Here is a 27,456-nt window from a genome sequence, read left to right as displayed (position 1 = left end):
TTCCAAGAGATTACTTAACATTGAATTTTGTTTTTCTAATTACTTCCTGAATGTCAACTACGTTTGTGTCACACATGAGCTCAAAACATACTAAATTCTGTCAACATCAACAAATTCTAACACAAAGAGCCTATTTAAAAGGTGAATAGACTTAATCTGAAAAAGCTTTTTAAAATCTATCCTTGGTTTTTCTTTAATTTTCAGAACAGTTGTAGCTAAAAACTACCAAAAACTGAATAAAAATATGTCAGCAATTCAGAAGATTAAATAGTATCACAGTGCACCAAAGGCAATTAGGTAGATTGAATTGGTTAATATCTCAAAGTACAATTAGCCTTTGGCAAATTATATTGTCCAAATCAAGAGCTCTGGGAGAGGCTAAGGTTTTCATGGAATAATTTTAGTGGAGACATTAGAAGATACAAAGACAAAGCAAACATTGCTAACCAAATAAAACAAAAGTGTTCCAATCTGATTTTGAATGAGAGAAATTTTAGCAACTCGAAATGCAGGGTATTTTTCATTACCACCTTAAATGCACATACACTGCAGCCATCTTAGCTAATAGTCACACACTGTGATTGAACACTGAAATTCCCATTAGACTGCCAGATATTGCTACAGGAAAATGTTGATCATTTAATTTTAGAATGCCAATAGAAAATGTTTGCTCAGGAGTTTAAATGGGAGTATGTAACCTATACAAGAATTGAAAAGTTTGAATTTAATGTGTGTTGGCACTAATCAGAACACTGCACAGTTAAACTGGATAAATAAATAGAATAATTCATTCAAACAATTACATTTTGTCTTTATGATTTAGAATGATCAAATACAAAAACTAAAAAAAATCAAAATGTAAAACGCAACACAAATTGTGCAAACCAGGTCATTACGTACAGGTCAACTTTAAATAAAGTTAACAAGCAACTTAGTTGATCAAAATATTTGTGATTTTATGCTTGCAAACATTTCCAAAAATAATTTGCATTTATATAATGGCTCATCACATCCGGGTGCCACAAAGCAGCTCAATCAATACATTATTTTTTCCATTCTTATGTAGCCAGTTGTAGTAGGTTTGCACACAGCAATAAGCAATAAACAGATAATAAGTTGAATAACCAGTTCAACTGCTCTTGGTAGTTTTGGTTGGTGGAGGAATTTTGGTCGGAACACTGGAAAACTCCATATTCTTCTTCAGATCATGCCATAGTATTTCCTCAGCCACCTCAACAGGATGTCTGCTTAGCAAGTTATTCAAAACTTGCATTTCTATTGCTGTACTAAAATTTTAGGCCACTCAAGTCCTAGACAGGAACGTGAACCCACCACCTTTTGATTTCAATCTATTACAACTGGATGATGTCCCTCTGATATAACTGAATCAATACTGACAACTCCCAGTTGCAACACAAGCCTTCATTTTAATTTGAAAACACACAACACAAAATTAAAAGAATTTTATTTACAATAAGGGCTACAGACAAATTGGATTACTTTAAATGTTACCCTTGTTGTACAGATTGCAAACTTTAATTTGGCTAGTACAGTTCTTCTGATTTTCTGCAAGTCTCATTTGATGCAACTTTTTCCCACTTTATTGTATGTGATAGAATGCATGAATGCTTACAAGCAGGGCATCAAAGTTTAACCCTTGGGGCAACAGAAGTATGTAATTATTGACCGCATTTGATTGAATGTACTATTAAACAACTGGCTCAACATTACAAAAATTAAGCACCGAGGATAATTTTCACCTTCACCGTTTAGGGTGTAACCTGGTAGAGTACACCCGTTTTATTTAGCAGGCCAGCAATCTGCTATTTATCATCCAAGCGATGAAACTGAAAAATACCCACACTGTTTCTGCTTTGAACATTATTGAAAGCTCCATGGTCATTTCCTCTGATGTGCTAGGAGGGGCCAATAATTGTCAAATGAAGTTAAAAATTTCTGTAATAGTATCTATCAATGAAGCTTATTCACATACTAATGTAATCAAGTGTGCAACAAAATATATCAGAATGCACAGTTACTTTTTAGCCCAGCCTATTTCATCATTTTGGTCTTTAGAATGTATTGCATTAATAAGGAATGTTGCCCTTTGAAGTACACAATGGATTAAATGAGACACTTATGAAACACTGATATTCAGCAAAGCAATGGTTGAAATCTTTTAGCTAGGTATGATAAAATATTATCTACTAGTAACTCAAAAATACTATACAACATCATTTCAGTTATGTTTTTAGATGGCCTTTTCCTCTTCCAGGACAAAAATCTAATGACAATGCTTTTCAATAAAGGGTCAAATGTTTTGCATACAGGGTATCAAAGTGCCACAGACAAGGATCTATAGCTCTAATATGCAAAAAGCAAAGGCCATTTAAAATACACTGTAAAACTGCAAATTAAATTCTCCAGGAAAAAGTGCTTTTAAAGAGCTACAATTTCCAATTTCCAAAATGATCTGCTGGTTAGATAAAGCAAATTAAATTATACGAGTTACCTGCATTTCACAGAAAAGTAAGAAAATATAGTGATCTGTTTTATATGGCACCTGAAACAATGCAAGTTGATCTCTACCTATGGAGTGAGTGATATTGCATAGGTAGTTTTTACTCTAACCAAAGCAAGCAAAAAAGCCTAATCAAAATTAGTACTATACATACAATCACCACTTGTAATAACCATAGTCAAAATAACATTTAAAGAACTGAATAAAATCCATATTTTGTATGATTCCCTTCAAAACTGGTCAATAGATCTGAATTTAATTAAACTCCAAAAGTACATTCATCGAGACCTCAATTATTCCTCTTGCACTGCCACGTGGATGGGTGCTCATCCTGCAGATTTCTGAATCTATTTCCACAGCGGAGCCACCATGTGAGCCCAATAACAATGCACAATACAGATTCCACAAAGTAGCCATCAGTTGTGGTTGAACATGAACCACCAGATTTTGCACAAAGCTGTGTGGGGTAAAAAAAAGTTGGAGAATTAATGTTTCAATTATACCAACAGGAAATTGATCACATTTGAAAGACAACTACACAAATCGTAGCATAGATCAAGCACTTCCAGTTTTGGAAAATGAAAACTCACTTCAGAATCAATTGCAGATTTACAACTTCGTTCAGGTGCACCTATGCACTTCTTGACTGTAAGCGGATCCACCAACCAAAGAGCTAATGTAGCCGGCCAGTTTCCAGCAAGATTAGAAATAGTATTCAACAGAGTCATGTATGTTCCTCCAATTGAAGGATCACTAATTTTGGCATTAAATGCCATGACTGCAACATATATGCTGTAAACAGTCACCTAAAGGAAGAGGATATTAAAAAAAAAACTCAGTAACATGATAGACAAATAGTTCAATGTAATTCCAAGTAAATTGTGTTGTTAAAACTCTGTAATGGACTTTAGATAAGAAAGATCAGCAAAAGCTACAATTTATTTTTAACTGGAGCCTTGTAAAAAAAACTTCGACGATATTTATTTCCACAGCTTTATTTGGACGTGAATATTGAAATCAAATCTGTTTCTAATTTTCGCCAATGCCTTAGGCATTGGGGTGACAGAATATTAAAAAAAGATAGACATGACAGACTGAGCTGAATAAATTGAAAGTATACCTAATAACAATTAAAATTTCATGCAAATGTAAAAGCAAAATACTGCGAGTGCTGGAATCTGAAACAAAAACAGAAAATGCTGAAAAATCTCAACAGGTCTGACAGCATCTGTGGAGAGAGAACACAGCCAATGTTTCGAGCCTGGATGACCTTTTGTCAGACTCAAAATGTTGGTTCTTTTTTCTCAAAATTTAATGCAAAGTGTTAAGTATTGCACATAGGAAGAAAAAGTGGAACATCCATATTCCCTGAATGGTACTAAATTTAAAAAGATTAATGAACATCATGGAAAAGGTTAATCCAGACTACTCTTCAAAACATGGAAGTGGGACACGCAAAGTGACCGACACTTTGAATGTATTTCCGCACACTGGAGAGGAAATATCTTGGAATGACATAATAAAAGTTAGATGCAGCAGAATGAAAAATGCAAGTTTATAATCAATGAATTAGATTCATTCGGGCAAAAATCATAATTCCATAAACAATTGATCAAGTGTTGAGTATAACCCCTCTAATCTTTCAATTCAAGTATTGCCTCAAATATCTCTAAACAACAATGTACAAAAACTTGAAATATCTCTAATCTCTTCAACTATGTAGAATATAGGGTTTGAAACATATACAATCTACATAAAAATGATTAAGATAGGCCCAAAATATTTCTAATGATAATGTTACTTTGCTGTCTAACTATCTTTTTACAAATTCACTTGTGAAGTTTCTCCTATTTGAACTCATCTCTGCAGCACAAGGTAAACATACAGTAACAAAATTCAAGTCTAACGCACCTCTAACTAGATGACATTAGATGCACAAGTAGGACAATGACTGTCAATTTCCCCTCTTGGAATAAGATGAAGATGATTTACAGATTTACCTTCCCATAGATTTCTCCAGTGAGATTCAGAACAAATCAAGTCATAACATTCACCAGACCCACACTGAATTTGATCAAAGTTTATTCAGTAGGCATTAATCTATATCTAGCTGTGAGGTACCTTTACCCAAATTGAAATGTCAATTCAACAGCGTGATCATTTGTTTATGGAATTATAACTAATTTTAAGCTTGGACATATCTACAGATACATCATCATAGAATCCCTACTGTGCAGAATGAGGCCATTCGACCCATCAAAACTTCACCAACCATATTTCCCACCCAGGTTCTATTCCTGTAACCCCAGATATTAACCTTGCTAATCCCCTTGATACCAAGAACCTGATTTTACTATGAAGTTGCGCTCATTTTCAGGCGCACAAACTTGATAAAGTCAGACGTGAAGTGAGTAGCGCAATCCATGCTGGTTCCCCCTTCATCAAGGCCTGAAAACAGCCACAATTGGGATTGCGCCTGAAATGGGGGCGACGGCCATTTAAATTGACTTAATGGTTGCATACTCAACCTTACCAGGACTTCCCTCTTTACCACTGCATTTGCCCATCCAAGATCAGCGTGGAACAGACATACTCCACCAAAGTCCGATTCCAGTTAGTGAGGAAGTTCCCGAGATTAATGAGGGGGTGGGGGTTCTGCTGCCACTTTGCCTGTGATGGTCTGGGGGGGGGGGGGGGGGGGGTGTTGGTTTAGTCTGGGTGGTGGATAGGGTTTAAGTCTGGGTGGTGGATAGGGTGGGGGGTATAAAGAGGTCAGTAATGTTGTGGTGGTGGGGCATTGACTATGGGGGCCAGGGGGAGGCATCTGACTCAGGAGCGATGTGGCAGGGGAGCCGCATTCTATCATTTTGTTTCTGCATATGCACAGTTTAAGGCAATGATCGGAACTGCAGGTTTTTGGGTGTGTTAAACCCCACCCCACAGACTTCTGTAGCGTGATTCAGAATTGCTGATATTTTTTCAGGCAAAGTGCATATGAGGATACCTGAGAATGGTTCCAAAAGTCAGATCTAAAACACCCCCAGTTTCAAGTGTGCCCAGCACTTAGAATCAAATGGTAAAATAAGGCCTCAAAGGTCAATTTGGCATGGCCAATCAACCTAACCTGCACATCTTTGGACTGAAGGAGGAAACTGGAGCACCCGGAGGAAACCCACCAGACAAGGGGAGAATGTGCAAACTCCATTCCAAGGTCGAAACTGAATCCTGGTGCCTGTCACTGTGAGGCAGTAGTGCTAACCACTGTGCCGCCCTATGTTGTCAGTATCAGTTGCTGACAAAGAAAAACAAATCTGTGTGCACAGAATTCTGGCTACTAACTACAATTAAATCTTAACTGTTAATAGAGCAACAAGATTATATTGGAACAATAACCTCCAGTTCTTATTTTCTAATCCAATCCAGCTCTGTTTATTTTTTATAATGTCAACAGGATGTTCGCAACTCCTTTGGAAAAGGACACCAGGGACTATCCCAAGGTTCAGATATCTTTTATCATAATGAATACACTCACCTGATGCAAGGCATAACTGAGCAGCAGTACTCCATAATAATAAACAGGAAATTCTGTGCCCTGTTTCACCATAGGAGTCCAAAAAACCACTAAAGCAAATATCATGCCCATAAATAACCTGTAAAGGAGAAATGCAGTCAATACTATTTTAATTAACATAAAGTATCAATATAGTCTCTGGAGTGAGTACATAAACATTAACAAAATTACATTAATATTGTAACAGTTCACAAAATACTCACTGATTAACATTCACTGTATATTCCAATTCAAAATAGAATTATAGTCAAGGTAAATATTTTGAGCTGAGGCTATAATAAGCTTCCATTCATACAGTCGTAAGATATTCATTTTTATACATTAGTTTATTAGAATACATAATGGTTCACTTACAGAAAGATTCTGCAACCTATTTGATACAAAGCTAAAAATGGAAAATGGAGTAGGATTTCTAAGGGGATTCTCCCTATCTCCTGCCATAACTTTGATAAAACATAGACAGGTGCCCTGACAATATGGCACAAAATTCATTTATACAATTTCTGCTGATACTATCGAAGGAGATTAGGCAAATCCCCATGGAAGTTCCAGGAAAATACATCCATTATCATTAGGGAGACATATCCATACAAATGCACAAGATTTTATTACCAGATCTATTTACTGGTTTGTTTTATTCATTATGTTACAGGCTGCTACCATTAAGCACCAGTAGTCATCTGGTGGCTGTTGTTCATAGTTGGGGTAAACCTCATAGTTCCCAGGAGATAAGGTATACAATTCAATGGGAATAAAAGTGCATGTTTTTACCAGCAGTCCCATCACTCCAGCTGTGAATGGTGGTAGAGAATTACACAACTCACTGGAGCTGACTCCTCAATTATCCCATTAATATCCCTTATTGCAAATAATTCTACGTGCAAACTCTGTGTGGAGTTTGCACATACTCCTCGTGTCTGCGTGGGTTTCCTCTGGGTGCTTCGCTTTCCTCCCACAGTCCACAGATGTGTGGGTTAGGTTGATTAGCCATGCTAAAATTGCCCCTTAGTGTCCTGAGATTATCAGGTAAATATATAGGGATATGGGGGTAGGGCCTGGGTGGGATTGTGATCGGTGCAGACTCAATGGGCCAGATGGCCTCTTTCTGCACTTTAGGATTTCTATGATCCCCATCTTCAATGATGGGGGAGCTCAAAATGTTAGTGCTAAAGATGAGGCTGAGCAAATTTGCTACAATCTTCAGCCAGAGGTGCCATGTGCATATTCTGTCTCGGCCTCCTGCAGTACCACAGATGCCAGTCTTCAGCTCCAGGTGACATGACGCATAGACTGACAGCACTGGATACTGCAAAGGCTATGAGACTTGACAATATTTTGTCAATCGTATTGAAGACTTGGATAAGCACATCCATAAGTACGTAAGAACAACAAAAAAGTATATTTGAATCCTTAATTTTGAGCCTTACCCCCTTTTAATTGAAACAAAAATTACCTGAATGGCATTGCCCAGTAAAAGACATTTAGAGGTTTTGGACCTGCTGTGTATTTGCTTATCACAAATGGTAATAATATTTGCAGAGGAACCATAGGCACAGCAAGGATGGCCAACTGTTCTTTAGGCACACCTAATTCAACCAACTTTAATCCAGTTACTTCATCAGCAGCTGAGAATCCAATCTGTAAACATACATGTTCAGTGAAAACTTAATTTAGTCTATAAAAAATTCTTCAGATTTAAAAACATATCTTAACTTGCAATCCATTCTAAAAATAACCTTTCCTAAATGAAACAGTAAATATTTAGTTACACAAATTTGTGACTCCAAAAGGCACAATTTAATAAATTGATTATATCAGATCACCTCCCAGAGTCATCATGCTATGACATGCACGTATTTCAGCAACTGTTCTTATATTTTGCCTAGTTTTTCTCTCATTTTAATGGTCATCTAGTGATAGTTAAGTAAATTTCCAATGACATCACTAGTTATAGAATGGAATTTGGGTGACCAATGGTAAAATTATTTTCCAAGTGTCAACAGGTCATTGATTACACAGATTGTATGAAATATGTTATGACAATATAATTATAGTTTAACATTATTCTTTCATGAAACGTGTGTCTTGGCTAGGCCAGCACTCATATTGCCCATCCTTAATTATAGGCAGTTGTATCAATTATATATTGCTAGTTGTGTATATACATTATAATTACATATGGCTAAATTACTCACAGGAAATAGGTGAATAAAAGACAGGTATTTTTAAGTTGACCTTTCTCTCATTTAAGTATTGACTTTAAAACTTTTTAATATAAAATGCAAAAAATAGCATAGATCCTGGCAACTGGGAAGAATGCAAACAGCAGCGAAGAGTAGTGAAACAGACCATAAGAGCTACAAAGGGGAAGTATCTAAAAGGAATTTGCAAGAAATATCAATATCAACATAATTTTTTAATAATTATATTTGAACAGAGTGATCAGAGACCACTTGAGGACTGATAATTATAATGTTCTCAGTGAAAATAAGGAAATAGTTAGCATGTTGAACAACTATTTTGCACCAGACATCAGCATGCTAAACATATCAAGGAATCAAAATATGTTTTAGGGATGGAGACTCACCAGAATTAACACAAGTAAAAAACAGTAATGAAGAAAATAATGCTGCAAACAATCTCCAGGATCAGATGATTTCCATCCCAGGGTTTTAAAGGAAGTATGTGATAACATTGCAAGTTCCCCAAATACAATCTCCCAAAGCACCCTCAATTCAGGAATTATTCCTTTTGATTGGCAAATTGCTCATGGCACTCTTAAAGAAAAGCAACAGTTGGCATAACTTTGTCATGAAATTGTTAGAGTCTATAATTAAGGAGAGGGCATTCAATCACCTTGAGTGTTTTCAGCTGATGAGAAACAGCACAGATTTGAGGGTAGGTTACGCTTGGCGAACCTGATTGAATTTTTGAGGAATGCTTAAGGATATTATTTATATAGGCTTCAGATGGAATTTGATAAAGTCCCTCATGAGCTAAAATTGAAGTCCATAGAATTGAAGGAAAATAAAGACCTGGTTAGGAAATTGGCTGCACAAAAGGACACAAGAAATAGGGAGATTGGGCATGTACTCTAATTGCATATTGTGATTAGCAAAGTCCCCCAAAGATCTGTGTTGGGGCCTATTCACTGCATTTATTACAATTTAGATGATGGAATAGAAGGCATATGCCTAAATTTGCTGATGGCATAAAAAGGGGCAGCATTATAATAGCATAGATGGAAGAGATAATAATAAAGGGCAAAATCATTTTAAATGTAGGTAAATGGGCAGAGTAGTGGCACAGTAGTTAGCAGTGCTGCCTCACAGTGTCAGGGACCTGAGTTCGATTCCCAGCATGGATTATTGTCTGTGTGAAATTTGCATGCTTTTCCCATGTCTGTGTGGGTTTTCTCCGGGTGCTCCGGTTTCCTCCCACAGTGTGAAAGATGTGCTTGTTTGGTGCATTGACCCGAACAGGTGCCATAATGTGGCAACTAGGGGAATTTCACAGTAACCTCATTGCAGTGTTAATGTAAGCCTTACTTGTGACTAATTAGTAAATAAAATTAAATGCAAGGTCATCCATATAGAAAATGTTATGAACAGGTTCAAAAAATAATCAATAAGGCTAAATGAATGTTGGCCTTTATATCTCGGATTACAACACAATGGGAGTAAAAGTTATAATTCAGCTGTACAATTACACCACATTTGGATATTGCGTTTACTTCTGTGCATCATACTCTGGAAATGATTTATTGGCCTTGGAAGGAGCGTAATGTAAATTTACAGGAATTATATTTTAATCCATGGAGTTAAGGTATGTTGAAGGATTACACCAACAAGAAGTTGAAATTTAGAATGAAGAGGTGATATTATCAAGGTTTTCAAGATACTAAGAGGAACAGATGGGGTAAATGGAGAGAAACTTTTTCCATTGTTTGGGGAACCTGAATCTAGGCTAAAATTTAGAGCCAGTTTTTTTCAGGAGGAAAATTAACATTTTTATGCAAGAGGGGTGTTCTTTTCCACAAACCTATGCTCAATCCATTGTAATTTTAAATCTGACTTTGACAGGCTTTTGTTCACTAAAGATATTGAAGGTTATGTAGTAACTGTGGGCATATTGAGTTAAGTTGAAGACCAGACATGATCTCACAATGGCAGAAATGATTTGAAGGGCTAAATGGCCTACTCCTATTTCTATTGTTCTATTATTGCCATCATCAAATATGTCCCTGGTGATGAATCCATGAGTCAGGTTGCTCTGGAACAATTTTAGATCATTTTGAAATCATGGTCTACAATGTCTACAACAAAGCTGACCAAGAATGCAGTTCCTACTTGAAGATGTACATGCGGATAACAAATGTGAATTGAAATTTCACTACTATTTGCCACTCAAATAACAATCAAGCTTTTGATGTCAGAAATTTGGAAAATGGCTCATTACAATTAATTATTTCAGAATTTTAAGAAGTTGCAATAGGAATAGTAATAAATAGAATGACAGCACAGAAACAGACTAGTGTATATACTCCATATCAGCTTCTCCAACCATTCTCTAGCTAACCCATCAATACATCCTCCCATTCCTTTCTCCATCAGATGCACTGACCACCTCCATAGAGAATCTAACTATTTCTCTTTGACATTCAAAGCCATTACCATTCCTCACGATTAATATAAGAACAAAGCGCACAGGAGCAAGAAAAGCCTCTTATGACTGATCTGTTTGGAATGTGGACATCACTGGCCAGGTCAGCATTTGTTGCTCATCCCTAATTGCCTTAGAAAGGGCATTTAAGAGTCAACCACATTGCTGTGGATCTGGAGTCACAGGTAGACCAGACCAGGTAAGGATGGTAGATTTCATTGCCTGAAGGGCATTATTGAATCAGATGGGTTTTTATGACAATCAAGAATAGTTTCACGGTCAGCATCACACTTTTAATTCCAGATTTTCACTGAATTAAAATTTCACCATTTGTCATGATGGGATTTGAACCCAAATCCCTGGAACATTACTGAGTCTCTGGATTATTAATCCAGTGACAATATCTCCACAACCCTTGTCTATCAAAGCAATAGTAATCTTGAATAGATTCAATGATCCAGTCTCCGCCATCTTCTGAAGAGAATACCACATACTAACACCCTCAGAGAAAAAAGAATCCCACGTCTCTTAAAAAGGAGACTTCTTAATCATAAACTTTGGCCCGTTAGTTCTAGTGTTCTCCCAGTATCTATCCTATCAAGTCCCTTAACGATAATGTATGTTTCAATAAGATCACCTCTCATTCTTGTAAACTTCAATGGGTACAGCCCCAACCTATTCAATCTTTCTTGACAAGTTAAGCTCTTCATCCCAGGAACAAGTTGAGTGTACCTTCACTAAATTGCTTCTAATGCAATATCAGTTTTCAACTAGGAGGCCAAACCTGAACATACTATTCCAGATGTGGTCTCACTGGACCTGTTCAGTTACAATAAAACTTCCCTACTTTTATATTCCATTCTCCCTTGCACTAACACCAACATTTCATTTGCCTTTCTAATAATAAATCAGATCATATTAAATCAAAACCACAGTTCTCCCTGTGTCTACCTGGGTTTCCTCTGGGTGCTCCGGTTTCCTCCCACAGTCCAAAGATGTGCAGGCTAGGTTGATTGGCCATGCTAAATTGCCCCTTAGTGTTAAGAGGATTAGCAGGGAAACCAATATGTGGGGTTAAGGGGATAGGGCCTGGGTGGGATTGTGGTCAGTGCAGACTTGATGGGACAAATAGCTTTCTTCTGCACTGTAGGAATTCTATGATTCCAAGTTCACATTTTCCCACTTTATATTCCATTTGCCAAATTGTTTTCCATTCAATCCTTTTGCAGACTCTCTACCTCTTCTTGAGGATTAACTTTCCTACCCATCTTTGTGTCATCAGAAAATGTAATTAACATGCATACATTCTTTAATCCAAGTCATTGATAAAGATTACAAGTAGTGGAGACCCTAGATCCTTGTTACAGTTACTAGTTACAATTTACCAACCTGAAAGTGACCCATTTTATCCCTACCTTTTATTTCCTGTTAAGTAACCAAACACATGCTAATATGTAACCCCATGAATAGGTACTCTTAACTTGTGCAGTAACATTTGATCTGACACTGGAAATCGAAGTATGCAATCCACAGGTTCCCCTTTATCTATCACGCTTGTTACTTCTTCAAAAAATTCCTGATAGATTAGTTAAACATTATTTCCCTTTTATAAAACTATGTTGATTCTGCCTGAATCCATTATGATTTTCTACGGATCCTGCTATAAGCTCCTTAATAATGAATCTAGCAATTTCCCGGTTACAGATGTTAGGCTAACTGGCCTGTAACTTTCCTGCTTTCTGTCTTGTACCTTTCTTGAATAAAAGTAATTTTTTTTAAATTTTCTAATCCATTGGGACAACTCCAGAATCTAAGAATTTTGAAAGATAATAACAAATGCATTTATCTCTGCAGCCATTTCTTTTAAGACCCTATGATGCAGGTCATCTGGTCCTAGGGACTTGTCAGCTTTTAGGTCAAATTGCTTTCACAACACCTTTTGTGTAGTAATGGTGATTGGTTTAAGTCCTCCCTTACCTCTTGATTTTCAAATATTTTTGGGAAGTTTTTTTTAAGTCTTCTACAATGAAGACAGACAGAAAATGTCTGTTTAATGCCTCCATCATTTCCTTACTTTTCATTATCAATTTTCCAGACTTATCTTCTAGAGAACCAACACAAACTTTAGTTATGAAAACAGAAAGTGCTGGAAAAACACAGCAGGTCAGGCAGCATCTGTGGAGAGAGAAACAGAGTTATGTTCTGAGTCCAATAAAGCTCTTTGGAACATGACCTTCAGTGTTTTTCCAGCACTTTGGTCCTTAAAATCTAACCTACCACTAACCTTTGCAGATTTACAGAGCGTTTCTTTGAATCTGGTGCATTCTTTAACTCTTTTTTTAGCCATCGATTATGCATCCTTCTTAAAGAATCTTTCTTTCTCACTGGGATAAATATTTGCTAAGAGTTATTAAATATCTCCTCAAAAGTCTGCTATTATATCTCTACTGTCCTATATTCTACCCTAGTTTCCCAGCTTACATCCTTAGTTACCTTCATTTAGGTTTGAAACAGTAGCCTTAGCCCCACACTTTCCCACTTCAAACTGAACATGATATTCTATCATGCTACCATCATTGTTATCTAAAAGCACAATTATCATGAGGTTATTGATTAATCTTTTCTCATTGCAAATTATCAGGTCTAGAAATATCTGCTCCTTGTTTGGCTCTAAAATGTACTGCTCTAAGAAAATGTGTATTTGACACAAACTCATTTTCAAAACTACCTTTACCAATTTAATTCACCCATAAAGTCACCCTGATTATTGCGGTATCTTTCTTACATGCCTCATTTATTCCTTCCTGTACACTCTGTCGTACATTGTAATTACTGCTAGGAGATTGAAAAGCCACTCCCATTAGTGGCCTCCTAGCTTTCCCATTTCTTATTACAACCCAAAACTAATTCTATATCTTGCTCTTTCAAGCTAAACTCTCACTTCTGGACTCAGGGCATCCATACCTCTCAGAGCTACCCCAGCACCTTTTCCAACTTTCCGTCTTTTTAAAATATCAAACTCTTTTCCATATTCAGGTTCCAGCCTTGGTTACCTTTTAACCATGTGTCTGTAATGGCTATCAGGTCATACTGATATTTCCATCTGTACTAACATGGACTGCAGCACTTCAAGAAAGAGGTGCCATACGACCTTCTCAATGAGGGATGGGCAATAAATGTTGGCCCAGCCAGTGATGCCCCCGTGAAAGGATAAATCTTAAAAATCATCCATTTTGTTCCAAATGCTACGCACTGATTTGGGGCCTTTCTGGCCTTATCTGCTTGCACACTCTTTAAACTCTGTAGCTTTCTGCCACACTCCTGTTATCATTACCTAAATTGCTTTCCTCCCCCAACAGCTCATTGTTTCCCTTTGATTTATCACAGCTCCTCTTACATAATCTGTTTGCCCCATTATTTAGTTTAAATCCATCCCTACTCCCTGGTTATGCACTAGTCCCAGCATTAACATCCTAGGGGTCACCAGTGACCACTGGTTTTACTGGGCCAGCCCATAAAAAAAAATTTTATTAGCCAATAGTGATCAGGAAATAATTATGAAGTTCAGTATCCTGAATCATTCAGCTTCACAGCTGATATTATTTAGTCTTTGAAAGAGGTAAAATAATACCTACGTAAAGCTCAAGTCAGTTTTGTCAACACTGCATGTTTAGGTGCATCCAAAACCAAAGATTAATTGAAACGTTGAATGAAAGTCATCAATAAACAACCCCAATTCCCTAAGTGAAAATGTTACAAATAATAAAATTATATAAATGTAACACAGACTTTTGTCTTTAAATAAACAACCTAAGACATAACCCCCCCACCATTAGCCATTATGACAGTTCTTAATGAAAATTAGATCACTGGGTTACGATTGACCCATCATCTTAAATATTTACCTGGAAATCAAGATGTCTGTATAACCCAGGTGGATTAAATGTGTGCAATGAAATAAAAAGAACTTGCACAATTGTTAGCAGAATTATTTCTGACTAGTACTAAAATAAGGGACATACTGCTGAATTTCACTTCTGTCTTGCTATCTGTGGCTATTCGTAACACTACTAAAATAGTACCTCAGGAATTTCATCCAGAGAGCTTTCATGATCGGGCATCACAGTTTTACCCCAGATGCATAAAGTAAACTGGATGACTGCTGAAGTTATAAACGATGATTGAGAGAACCCTCAAAAATTCCTTACAGTAATATTTGCAATTACACTTCAACGGAGGATCTTGTTCTACATACACTGACACAAAATGTTTATAACGTGGTCTAGAAGTGCACCTCTCATTTACCAAAGAAATCCTACCTAAAACAAGAAATACAAATATGGTATAAAACTTTGTTACTCACTAAAAATATCAGTCTGGAACTTCTGCTCAGGTGCAATTTACTCAAATGAGGAAAACTCGGCAGAATTTTAAACACCAATATAGTAAATGGTTCTGTATATTTTTAAAGTTCAGCTTACTCACAAGTGGACTAGTCACTGATTAAAAATGTTTATTTTTGTGATTAATAAACTTTGAAAATTGATTTGTCAAACTTCAAGTCACCACTGAAATATGTCAAATATCTGTATGATTTCAAGATTGTTCGAATCCACTTAAGTCAGCTTACTTTTGCTGTTAGCAGCATGATGCAGAAGTTTAAGATGGCAGGTAACTTTATTATACAGATGAGCAACTTGTAGGTTTCCTTGATTCCTTGCTGAGGAACATGATGTAACGAAGTCTGTTCCAAGTTCTCCTTTTTAAATAGCAAAACCAAGGTTGTTGTCACTATGAAAATTATTCCCCAGAAAAAGAGAAAACCTGAAAGTAGAGAATTGAAATAAAAAGATACATGAGAAAGCTAGAATTTCTCTGCAGAAAATGTAAACGAGACGACATAGAAAACTGAATAACATCATTGTTTTTACTTTAAAACTAGATAATCAGGTCCTATCTCTTTCCTCAGTCATATTCAACATGCACAAGAAAACCTATCATATTACTTGCATGCACCAGTTAAGGGAAATCTATCCTACTGCCACAGACATACCACAGAAAATACAAAGCTTTTGGAAGTACTGTGGCAAAGAAGCCCTGTATTTTAAAATGGCTTCTGAACAGGCCGGGCAGGGATGCTGACATTGCTGAATAAGAATTGATATTCAATCTTGTACATGGTGTCATAGAATTAGAATTGAATGAGTCAGAAGGACACCATTGGCCTATCGAGTCTATGCTGGTTCATTCAAAGAGCAATCCAATAACTCCCACACACCTACTCTTTCGCCTTATCTTTGCAATTTTTCTTCAGATATTTATCCAGTTTCTTTCTGAAGGCCACTATTAAATCTGTATCCACCAACTGGTCAGACAGTGCAATCCAAATCCTAATAACTCATTGTCAAAAAAAAACATGATTTTTTTATGCAATTAGTTTAAATCTGTGCCCTCTGGGTATTGACTCACCAGTCTTTGGAAATGGTCTCTCTTTATTTACTCATTAATTTAAACTCTTCATGATTTTAATATCTTATAAATCTTCTCTTAACCTTTGCTCTAAAGAGAGCAACCCAGCTTATCCTGTCTATCCATGTGACTGCAAAACCTCATCTCCAGAACCATTCTATCAAATCTCTTCTGTACCTACTCTAAAGTTTTACATCCTTGGTAAAGCCCCGAATTGAACAAAATTCTCCAAAAGGGGCTGAACTATATGGGTTTAGCATGATTGTACTTCCATTTTCCGATCTATAAAGCCCAAAATCCTTTGTGTTACATATGTCTTGGTTAACCTGTTCTGCCTCCTTCAAAGCTTTGTGCATTAACATTCCAGGACACTCTAGAAGTCCTTTTAAAATCATATCACTTTTTTCCTATTGTCTCTCCTCATTCATCCTAAAAGAAGTACCACCGCTTACGTTGCTGCGCTTAATTCCATCTGCTATGTGTCTGCCCATTTCACCAGTCCATAACTTCCTGAAATCTATTTACTAATTTCCTCATTGCTTTGTCTCACCCGCATACTTAGAAACTGCACCCTGTGTCCCATAGTCAAGTCTTTAATGTTTATCAAAAAAGAACAATTGCCATAGAACTGAACATTGGAGAACTCCTAATATTTTCTTCACTTTCATTAAACGCTTTTTGAACATTCATACACACATCAAGTGCACTGACAACATCCACAATTACGGCTACCTCTTCAGAAAACTAAATATGTTAGTCAAACACGGATTTGTCCTTTAGCAACTCCCTGCTTGTTTTTCTTCATTAGACACGCTTTGTCCAAGTGGCTGTTAATTCTCTCCTGAACTGTTGCAAAAAGCTTCTCCACCACAGATATTAAATTGACTGGTCTGTAACTGCCAGGTTATTCTTCCTCTACTTTTATGAGCAAGGGTGTAAACATTTCCATTCTTCAGACCTTATTGCAAACCTTTTCTGTATTTCCTCTATGTCATTGAGGATGTTGTCAACAAGTTCACTTGCCTTATTGTTTGACCTTTGAGGCAAAGGTGGCCATATTCATAATCTGGGGTGTTTGGTAGTGCTCTGGTGGGCACGTAGATGGTTAAAAAAGCTGATCTGGGTCATAAAGGCCCTGCTGCAAATAGGACAGGGTACTGCTGACAGTTGAATATTGACTGACTTGGGATTTCCTTTCTTCATGTTTTCTCTCTGCTTCTGTTTTGCATTTGCTAATGAAGAAGATCACACTGCTTTTTAAAAGAAAATTACTCCATTCTTGAAGTTACAAAACCAATGCACAGAGTGAACAGGACAAGCCCTTACTCTATTTCCAAAACAGAAAATGCTGGAAAATCTCAGCAGGTCTGGCAGCATCTGTAATAATCTGGTTTCAGATTCCAGCATCCACAGTAATTTGCTTTTATCCTTAATCTATCTCCTTGCTTGCTCCAAAAAAAAATTCAAATTGAATCCATTTCATGGTCCCCACAGGAGAGACATACAAGATGCAAGCTGACAAGAAAAGGCACCGCATCTGATCTTAGGCTTGATATGATGCTAAATCTTACTCAAAACATCACATCTTGGTCCTCTTGCGTGATAAGCAATGATGCAAAGTACTCATTCAGTACCTCATACGTGCGTGCTGCCACCTCCAATACATCTTCATTTTGATCCCTAATTAGCCTCACCATTCCTTGATCAGCCTTTTTAATGTTAATATGCCTACAGATTATCTTTGCATTCTTTTATTTGTTAGCTGCCAATCTATTCTTGTACTGTCTCCTTCCACCTCTTAATTCTATTATCAGTTCTTCTCTGTACTTGAATTCAGCCTAATTCTCTCTTGTGTTATCAAGCTGACATCTTTCATATACTTGTCTTTTCTGCTCCATCCTATGCTTCAACTCCTGTGTCATCCTGGGAACTCTGTCTTTGGTTGTCCCTCCTTTTCCAATCCTTGTAACATACCTGGACTGTAGCTGAACCAACTGCTTTTTAAAGGCTACCCATTTCTCCATTGTTACTGTTAACTAGTTGCAACTCTTCTGGTCTCAACTGTAGTAATGCAAGCAGAAAAATATGTGGCTCTTCCATCTAGGTCTTGGAGCAAGCAATATCTTCTTAATAAACCTGCATCATGTTTTACTGAAACTCACAAGTGTGGCACCTCATTACTCTTCCTCTTTATGTTAGCTACTGGTCAATACGTAACAGTTACCAGCCACTCTTTGACTCCACTGCCAGATTCTTCTACAAATTATTAAAATTAGCCTCTTTCAGTTACTTTTTTAATTCTAGACTGTTCTTTGTCTTTCTTGATAACTAATCTAAATCTTCCAAGATGCTTCTCAACTGAAACAACTTCATTCCCCAGGACTAGATATAGCTTCCTTCTTGGGGAGGAAACATACTGATCAAAATTCTCTAGAACATACTTCAGAAATTCCTTCCCTCCTCTGCACTTAACCACAATAACTGATTTATGCAATACTGGAGTAATTAAAATTCTCCATCATCACTGTATAGTGCTTGTACCACACTAATTTATTTTCAAATCTGCTCATCTATATCCACCTCAATATCTGATGGCTTATAGAATGCACCAACTAATCTGAAACTTATTTATTATTTCTTAACTTCAAAGAGATTATATGAGCTCTCAAGGATATTCTCTCTTTCTAATAATAAATATCCTCTGTAGATCTAGCACAGACGAGCTGCAGCTCAAACTTCCTATTGTTTTATTCTTAACAGACACAACCACACCTTAGCATTTCTACTCATCATTGTTACATATTTGCAAAGGCTAGGAAACAATTTTGGGCAGTTTCTACTGTGGACTCAGCAGAAAGTGAATTGAGATTGCCCACCTGTTTGTTACTTAGGATCCTTAACTGTCCTTGGAATAACATTTTCCTCTGTTTCAAATCCAAGTGTAAACAGTGGGTAATTATCAAAGAAGAAAGAGGAAATGAGATAGTGAGAGATAAAAACACTGCTGAAGAAAAGATATGGGGTAGATCAAAATGAAAATAAGAAAATGGAAAGATAGCGTAGCAAGGAAATTAGAGTCAGGAATGAGTGGTTTGTAGATTACTGCAATGATCACTTAAACAAACAGGAGAATTAGTGGGATGTGACAAAGGGGCTACAAACCAGGACAGCTTAGATATGAATCGGATAAGCACTTAAAAATTCAGGTTTTAACATTTTCGGCTGACGGAGTAGCCAACGAAAGCTCACCAGCCCCTTCTCAAGGGCAATATTAGGGATGGGCAAAAAATGCTGGCCTAGCATGCCTACATCCCATGAATGCATTAAAATTAGTAAACAGGTCACAGGATCAATAGTGGGGAAGCCTCAAATTGAAGACACACAAAAGGCAGAAAATTGCTTCAAGAGTTTTATGAATAAATGGAAAATAAACAGACTGAAAATTAGATATTCAATAAGGTTGCAGCTTTAATACTATGGAAAAGCATGAGAAATATAAAAAGAACAGTTCAGTGATGAAAAGTGAAATATAAGGTGCTAAATGAGATTAAAAGGCTAAAGGAGAATATGAAACATAGGTAGCAGATAGCATAAAAACAAATAGGGTATATAGAAGTATAGAAAATTAACAGTTGAGCTGCTCAGAGATGAAGAACAAGTCCAATCATGGAAGATGAAGGTATTACAGGAAATACATTAATTATTTTGCATCAGATTTTACAGATGGATGCGGGAAATGAGAATATAAGTGTATTAAAGGATGATATTGAACAATTATGCAGATTACCCTAACATATGGTCATTGAAATTTGTATCTAACAAATTTAATACAGTTTTAATCAGTCATGAGAGATTAAAAATCGATAATGGAAAGGTTATGAGTTTTTTTTTTAAACAGACAGTTATTGGAGTATGGAAGATTTTAGTAGTTGAGGCAGAGACTACTATATCTTTTAAGAGAAAATGAAATAAAGATTTGAAGCAGAGGAAGGTACTGGACAACTGGAAAACCACAGAGTAGTGGGATTGATTTTAAACCATGAGAGCAAGGAGCTACCAAATATCTTAATTCTGTATTTAAAACTCCTTTGCTTCTATGATTCAAACCTGAGGTTCCAGAATGAAAGCAGAAATATGAGAGAAGTGAATTGCAGCAAAAATAAAATGCTATCTGTATTTCAGTTTAAAAATTATACAGTTTTTCAAATAAACATTATACACTTAGTTAAAATTACAACCTGTTCACAAACAAAAATGGCTGGAGATCCTTTGTGACAGCAACATAAAATACTAATTGTTAATACATTATTAAAGCTGATATCTAGCTGGAAAATTCTTGTTAAATATTCAAATACATCTAAATTATCTTATTGGTTTTCTGGAGCACAGGCAGGAAGAAAAGGGAAGCAGCAAACTGCTCAGCATGAAGGAACAGTCAAACACACATTCATCAGTGGATCAGAAAGAGCTGTAAAAGTGGAAATACACTCAATGGGGTTGGCACATGGGATGGAGAGAAGGGAATAATATATTATTGAGCCTGCACATACCACAGAAAACCAAAGCAGAGATGGTGTCCAGGGTAGGAAACAATCTTGTGGGCATGTCGGTGTGGTTGGCAATCAAGTTGGCATGTGCACACGGAGTTGCCAGCCAACTGAATTCTGCCAAGCATACTACACCACTCCCTTGGCTTCCTGTCCTGGCAACAGCACTACCCCACGTCTAACAACATGCAACAACCCATAAAATGATAGAAAAAATTTCACCATGCACCCCCCCCCCCCCCCCCCCCAACACACACACACACAATTTGCTACTTCAAACTGATCTATTGAGTCCAAAGTATGACTCCCATCAAGAATGCCGATCTGGAAAAACCCTCCCACACAGGACTTCAATGCAAATTCTACCTGAACAAATAAACGGGAATCATCGGACACGGCAAACAAAGTAACTGGTCTCAAACATAACCCAACAGTTGTCTGGTTTCAATCTACCAAAGAAAGAGTGGTCCAACCTTCAACAGTTTCAGGGCTGGCCACAGCTCCCACTTGACCAATCTCCACAAATGGGACAGGAGTGCCAGTCCCCATGTGCCTGTGGGGAACAGCAAACTATGCACCACCTCACAGAAGAGTGTCCAACCCATAGACTCAATAGAGACCTATCTGCACTCAAATCAGCAGGACTGGAAAAAACTGCTTGGTTTAGGACTTTTGCATTCACTAAATAAATAATTACTTCACAGAAAATCCAATTATCTTAGTCTTGAAAAACTTAAAATTTCTGGAAGATTGGGTATTCAAACTTGGACTGAAATTTCAGCAACCGTTCTATTCAAGAATAATCTCATTTACTGCAGTTTGATACAAATATAAAAACTGTGCAAGGGGGAAGGGGCAGATAAAAAAAGACAACAGTTGTGAAGATGCGATGCAATCATACACAGAGTACTATTACATACAGTAACCACTTATTAATTTGAAAGAGGGGTTTGAATTTAGTCATGTCCTCCATGAATTCAGATAATTTTAGGAATGCATAAGTTTTTCTCAAAAAATAGTTCTCCATGAAGATAAAAGGTGAAAACACATTAGATAAATGATAGCAATCTTGCATAAAATCAAAAAAGCATAGACATGCAAGAACATACATAGAAACATAAGGTTCCTTTAATAACAAAAAGGAACAGCATGCTGCATTTGCAGTCAAGGACTATAGTTTCCTCCAGAATTATTCTATGAAGCAAATCCACACATTAAAGGGAATCACTGAGCAGCAATGCAATGAACAGGGCACAGGGAATATCTATGAAATTAACTTTTAAACTTCACTTGAAACTAAGTGGAGCACATTTATAGATTCAGATTTTGAAGCCACTTATACGTTGTGCTAAAGCTGCCAACTCCCAACATGCAGATCCTCTATGGCCACTAGTGCATTAGCAGTCTGTAAAAGTGGTTTAAGCACACCGTATGTGAACAATGCTTTTAGTTTTACCTTAGTCTCCCTCATAAACGAAGTTTCCTACCAATATCAACAGAACAGAGGGGAAGTTGTAATCTAATTATTAGAACATTAAGTGAGAATAATGACTAAAGTCATTGATAACTTATTCAATAATGACAGAATCTATGGCTGGAGGACCAGCTCAGTCTCTCCTGCATCTATTCCTCCACCAAACTCAACTCTGCAGTCAGCTCTTGGTTCCACTGACTGACAGAACTGGGATTTTTTTTTAAAAAGCCCCATACCAACACCAAAAAGTCAGAACAAACATTTAACATGGTGGATTTCTAAAACGCCAATGTTCAAAATACATATCAATAAAACACTAATCCTCCATAGTCATACCTTGATCCTGCACTAACTGCTGCCACCCAAAGTTTTTACACTAAAACTGCATGCAGCTTCTGCATCATTAAAATGCATCAGAGGACAGGAATTTTACAACTAAAGTTCAAAAGCTACTAATAGTGTCACCTAAAGCCATAATTCACACTTAATTAAACCAAAATACTTGAACTTCAACTACTTTTAAGTAAGATTGTCTGCACTTTACCTGATAGAGTGACAATTCCAGTTGGTTGAGATTGAGAACGTAGATATGTGTTGCAGAACTCTGCTGATTCCAATGCCAAGAAGAGCACATTACCGAGAAAATACCCAGCTGTCTGTCCAACTGAATTACAAGTAGAAGCAAGTCCTACGTTTTCTTTGGATAACATAGTTAATGCCCAGCCATCCACTGCTATATCCTGAGTAGCAGCCAGAAACCCAAATATAAAAAACACAACTGTGAGTTTAACAATATCAGGGCTAGTGTGTTCATCACTTCTCAGCAGTGCCTCCACTTTGAATGATAGACAAAGCATAAAAAGTCCCAAAAGATACTGAGTTGGCACCAACCAAGATTTTCTCCGTCCAAAGTTTGGAAAATAAGCAGCATCCACTAAGGGTGCCCACAGCAGTTTTAGACTGAAAGGCCAAAACACGAAGCTGTAAATAGCTTGATCTGAATAACTAACATTTTTGCTTTGTAGTATAAGTGGGATGCTCCCAGCCAAACCAAGTGGAATTCCCTGCAACACATAGAGGAATAAGAGCAATAAAATGTTATCAAAATCATTTTTTAGGACAATTTTACGTTTAGGTTCTGATAATCGATTGTTGTGGTCTTCTAATAGGCTTTTGCTTTCATCTATTTCCAAATTGGTCTCATGGTTCCACGCATCATTTTGCATGCGCCAAGCTTCAATGGGATTTTCAATACGTTGCCTGCTACGTTCTTTGGGTATAGCTGAAGACGGCATGTCAGATTTCTTCAATCAACATGTCACATTGGGAGTCTGAAACCAAAATTAGTAAAAATAATTAAACTTTATAAACTGTGAGACAAAAAGCTTCATTGCAATGAGCACAAATAAACTCTGCATGTTAAAGAGCAATTTCCATTTTAGTTAAGAATCTCTTAAATGATATAGAGTAATTGAAGCTTTCCTCTACAGCACTTATACCAGGCCTGTAACAAAATAGCACTTCAGCTGCATCTGTGTATAATTTTAATTTCCATATGTTATCTGAATGAAAGCTCCATTCCAGTAACTGTAATTGCTGAATTTCAAGCTGCTTGTTTGAAATTGAAACGCACCAGAAACCACCAATTATCAAAACTCATTTTACTTCAAATTCTCAATAACCAGGAGGAAACAACTATCAATGTTACTGAACCTATTTCAATTGGAACTGGTTTTGAACCCACGTCTTGAGACAAGAAAACAAAGTTATACAACACTGGTACTTATTTAAATTTATTAATACATACAGTTGTTATCAGGACTTGCTCAGACAGACATGTGAACAGTAACATCTGTGATCATGATTTCTTTGTTAATGATTAGAAGAGATTGCATAACTGTCAGCTGTTGGTAATCGGACTTGTTTGTATTGAGTTGTATGTTTTGTTTAGATAGAAAATCTCTAAACATTTTTGAAATTTAAAAAATTTTGGAAGTAGCATAAACTATAAAACTTGAGTAGTTATGAAGTCATTGATTGTTAGTGGACTCAAAATCAAAGACTGAATTAAGCTAACAAACTCATTAATGGAGTAATAAATCACAGATCTTTTGACTACTACATTTGGCACATGCTCGGAGCACACATCAAGATATTGTACACCATGAGCTTATAATTTTCCATCATAACCATAAGAGGAAATAATGCATTAAGGCAGGAATATCAAGGCGAGAATGAATTGCTGATGTAGAAAATGGTGATGGGGTACAAGGGCATAAAATGAGCTGACACGAGGAACAGTGGGAAGGTGGGGGAGTACTGATGGTTTGAAAGGGGGCAATGACAGTTTAGGTTCTGTTCTTGGGGATTCTTCCAGTAACAGGGGAAAAAATTGAGAGACTCAAGGTTGTTAGAATCTGAGTACTCTTTTAACAAATTAACGATCATGCTAAATACATTAAGTATTGTCTGCTCCTCTCAACTGCATTTTGGATCATTTATTTGCTCCAATCCGTCTTGCAATCTCTAAACTTTCCTGTTCCTACTTTGTATTATCTCAACATGTTGTTAAATTCAAACAAAATTTAAATTTCCTTTGAATTGTCTGCATTCAAATTTTTTGCCCATATTGAAATTTTTCAGTGGTGCAGCATAGAAGATATAAAACATAAAAGTATGCAAATAGGAAAGGGGCAGGGTATCTTCTCACAGAGGCACAGGGCATAGCTGAGATACCAGATGAATAATTTGCAATTATCTTCACTGAAAGAGAATGTTTCCAGTGTCAAACAAAGAGAGTAGCTGAGAAAATTAAAGGAATAAAAATACATAAAATGGAGTACTTAAAAAACTGACCTCATGTATGATGGATATCTCTTACATTGCTGAGGGAAGCAAAGGTAGAGGTTCTATCCAAAATATTCCTTGGATATGGGAGCTGTGAATAAGAACTACAGTATTACAAATGTAGACACTTGTTCAACGAAGAGGTGAGGGTGCACTCAGCAATTACCGGTCAATTAATCCACTATCAGTGGTGGGAAACTTGGCATGTGGAAAGAATATGGATAAATAAATGAAAGCCAGAAAGGATATGTTTAAAAACAAGCTATGTTTGACTAACTTCATTAAGTTCTTCGACAAAATTATAAGAGACAGTTGACGAGGGTGGTGTGATTGATGGTTTAATACGGATTTTCAAAAGAGGTTGATAAAGTACCAAATAAGTCTGTTAACAAAATTGAAACCCATAAAAGGAGTAATCGCTGTGTGGATATGAAATTAACTGAAAGACAGAATGACAGAAAGACAGAGGTTTACCAGGATGTTGCCTGGTATAGAGGGGAGGTCCTATGAGGAGAGACTGAGGGATTTGAGGTTGTTTTCGTTAGAAAGAAGGCGGCTAAGGGGGGACCTTATTGAAACATATAAGATGATTAGAGGTTTAGATAGGGTGGACAGTGATAACCTTTTTCCTCGGATGGAGAAAGCTAGCACGAGGGGGCACAGCTTTAAATTAAGGGGTGGTAGTCATAGGACGGATGTCAGGGGTAGGTTCTTTACCCAGAGGGTGGTGAGGGATTGGAATGCCCTGCCTGCTGCAGTTGTAAATGCGCCTAGTTTGGGGGCGTTTAAGAGATCCGTGGATAGGTTTATGGATGGAAAGGGTTTGGTTTAGGTTAGAGGGTCATTGCTTTTTAACTGGTCGGCGCAACATCGTGGGCCGAAGGGCCTGTTCTACGCTGTAATGTTCTATGTTCTAAAGGATAATGGTGAATCTTTGTCAGATTAGAAGGAAGTATGCAATCATGTACTTCAGGGTCAGTGTTGGGAACACTGCCCTTTTTTTGTGCGATAATGACCTCATAATTTAGATATACAGGGCATAATTTTAAGATTTATGGAGGACACACTCACACATATGAGATATGAGGAAAATAGTAACAGATTTCAGGAGACCATGGACAGACTGGTGAAACAGCAGACAGATGGCAGGTAACGTGAAGTGTTTTGGTTGAAGAAACCAAATGGTACAATTTAAAAAAGCATGCAGAAGCAGAGAGATGGGGGACGGTGTTACACACACAGGGTTTTGAAGATCCAATCTGAAAGGTTGAAAAGGCTGTTAAATGGATCCTTGGCTATAGAATGAAAAACCAGAAAAGTTATGCTTATAGATTAAGAGTTCAGTCTCAGCTAGATTACTGCAGTAGATCTAGAAAACACCAGCTATTATTTTAAACTGCCCCAGTGCTGAAAGCAAAGCTCTCTGATCCCATGTGCAGTCAAACAAGATACAAACCATAAACTTGGTTTATCATTTTTTAATTTGCCAAACGTATCCCTTCCACTCTGAAATATGTATTCACACGTTTAACTTGAGTGCATGTGGAAACCAAGATGTATTTTTATCTGGATGATTTTAATATAATAAAATTAAGCCCTTGCTCTGTTCAACTGCAGAAAACCTGTCCTACTGCATCTTTATAAAATCACAACACATAAACCGTTAAGCTTGACAAGTAGGGGGAAAAGTGCCTTTCAACCCCTCCTCATCTGGTCGTAACAACAAATACAAATTCCCAAGGCTCAGACATTGTAACCCATGTGATTAGAATATTTAGACGTCCAAGATCATGGACTAAATTACATAAATTCTTGACAACTTTGTTCAGGAAATAAACAAACGATTCACTTTACAGTATACCGGTTTTACAACTACAATCAGTGCAATGACTAAGGAAAATACCCTTTACCAGGCCGCTCTGTAACTACTGCCTGATAAGGTCAAGTAAATCCTCATTCAAAGGCAATCGTTTAAAATCAACTGGAATGTTATTCTCTGCTGATAATTCTGATTTAATGTCTAGCTAGCTTTACTGATTGATGGGATAAAGCGCACAGCCTGACCCTGTTTCCCGGGCAGAGGCTCCTCAGGCGGCGGTTGAACTGCCGGTTATCACGGGGGGGAAAGCGAACTTGAGCAGCCGCCTCCCGGCATGAAGCCAAAGCCGGTCTGAGCAGCAAAGCATCTTCCTCAGCCGGCGACAGCCACACGCCCGGCGACTCTATCACCACCCCCTACCTCCCCGGGCTACACCAGGACAGGCAGCCCTCGGCCCCATCCTGCGGCACAGCCACATTCCCTCCTCACCTAGGCCGCAGCTCGATCCCAGATCACCAGCTACCAGCTCCTCCTCCGCGCGGCGGC

General features: G+C 37.3%; 1 protein-coding gene across 2 annotated transcripts; it reads right to left on the bottom strand.

Annotated features, from left to right (window-relative positions):
* Window positions 1–1,448: 1,448 nt before the first annotated feature.
* Window positions 1,449–27,456, bottom strand: slc33a1 (solute carrier family 33 member 1). 2 transcript variants are annotated; one of them, XM_080185597.1, is made up of 8 exons: window positions 27,400–27,456; window positions 25,101–25,182; window positions 22,789–23,575; window positions 15,385–15,578; window positions 7,546–7,730; window positions 6,054–6,171; window positions 3,112–3,327; window positions 1,449–2,978 (listed from the first exon to the last, which is right to left on the bottom strand). In XM_080185597.1, exons 3-8 carry the CDS (start codon window positions 23,537–23,539, stop codon window positions 2,811–2,813), a joined length of 1,632 nt encoding a protein of 543 aa, XP_080041723.1. In that variant the 5' UTR covers window positions 23,540–23,575; window positions 25,101–25,182; window positions 27,400–27,456; the 3' UTR covers window positions 1,449–2,810. The 2 variants fall into 2 exon arrangements, with proteins under 2 accessions (XP_080041723.1, XP_080041722.1); XM_080185596.1 differs by lacking the exon at window positions 27,400–27,456 and adding an exon at window positions 27,156–27,320.

Source organism: Carcharhinus amblyrhynchos, chromosome 3 (genome assembly GCF_965287045.1).
Source record: "Carcharhinus amblyrhynchos chromosome 3, sCarAmb.v2.hapA, whole genome shotgun sequence".
NCBI classification, from domain to species: domain Eukaryota; kingdom Metazoa; phylum Chordata; class Chondrichthyes; order Carcharhiniformes; family Carcharhinidae; genus Carcharhinus; species Carcharhinus amblyrhynchos.
The sequence above is the reverse complement of the archived record's forward strand: the minus strand, read 5'-3'. Positions and strand labels throughout refer to the sequence as shown.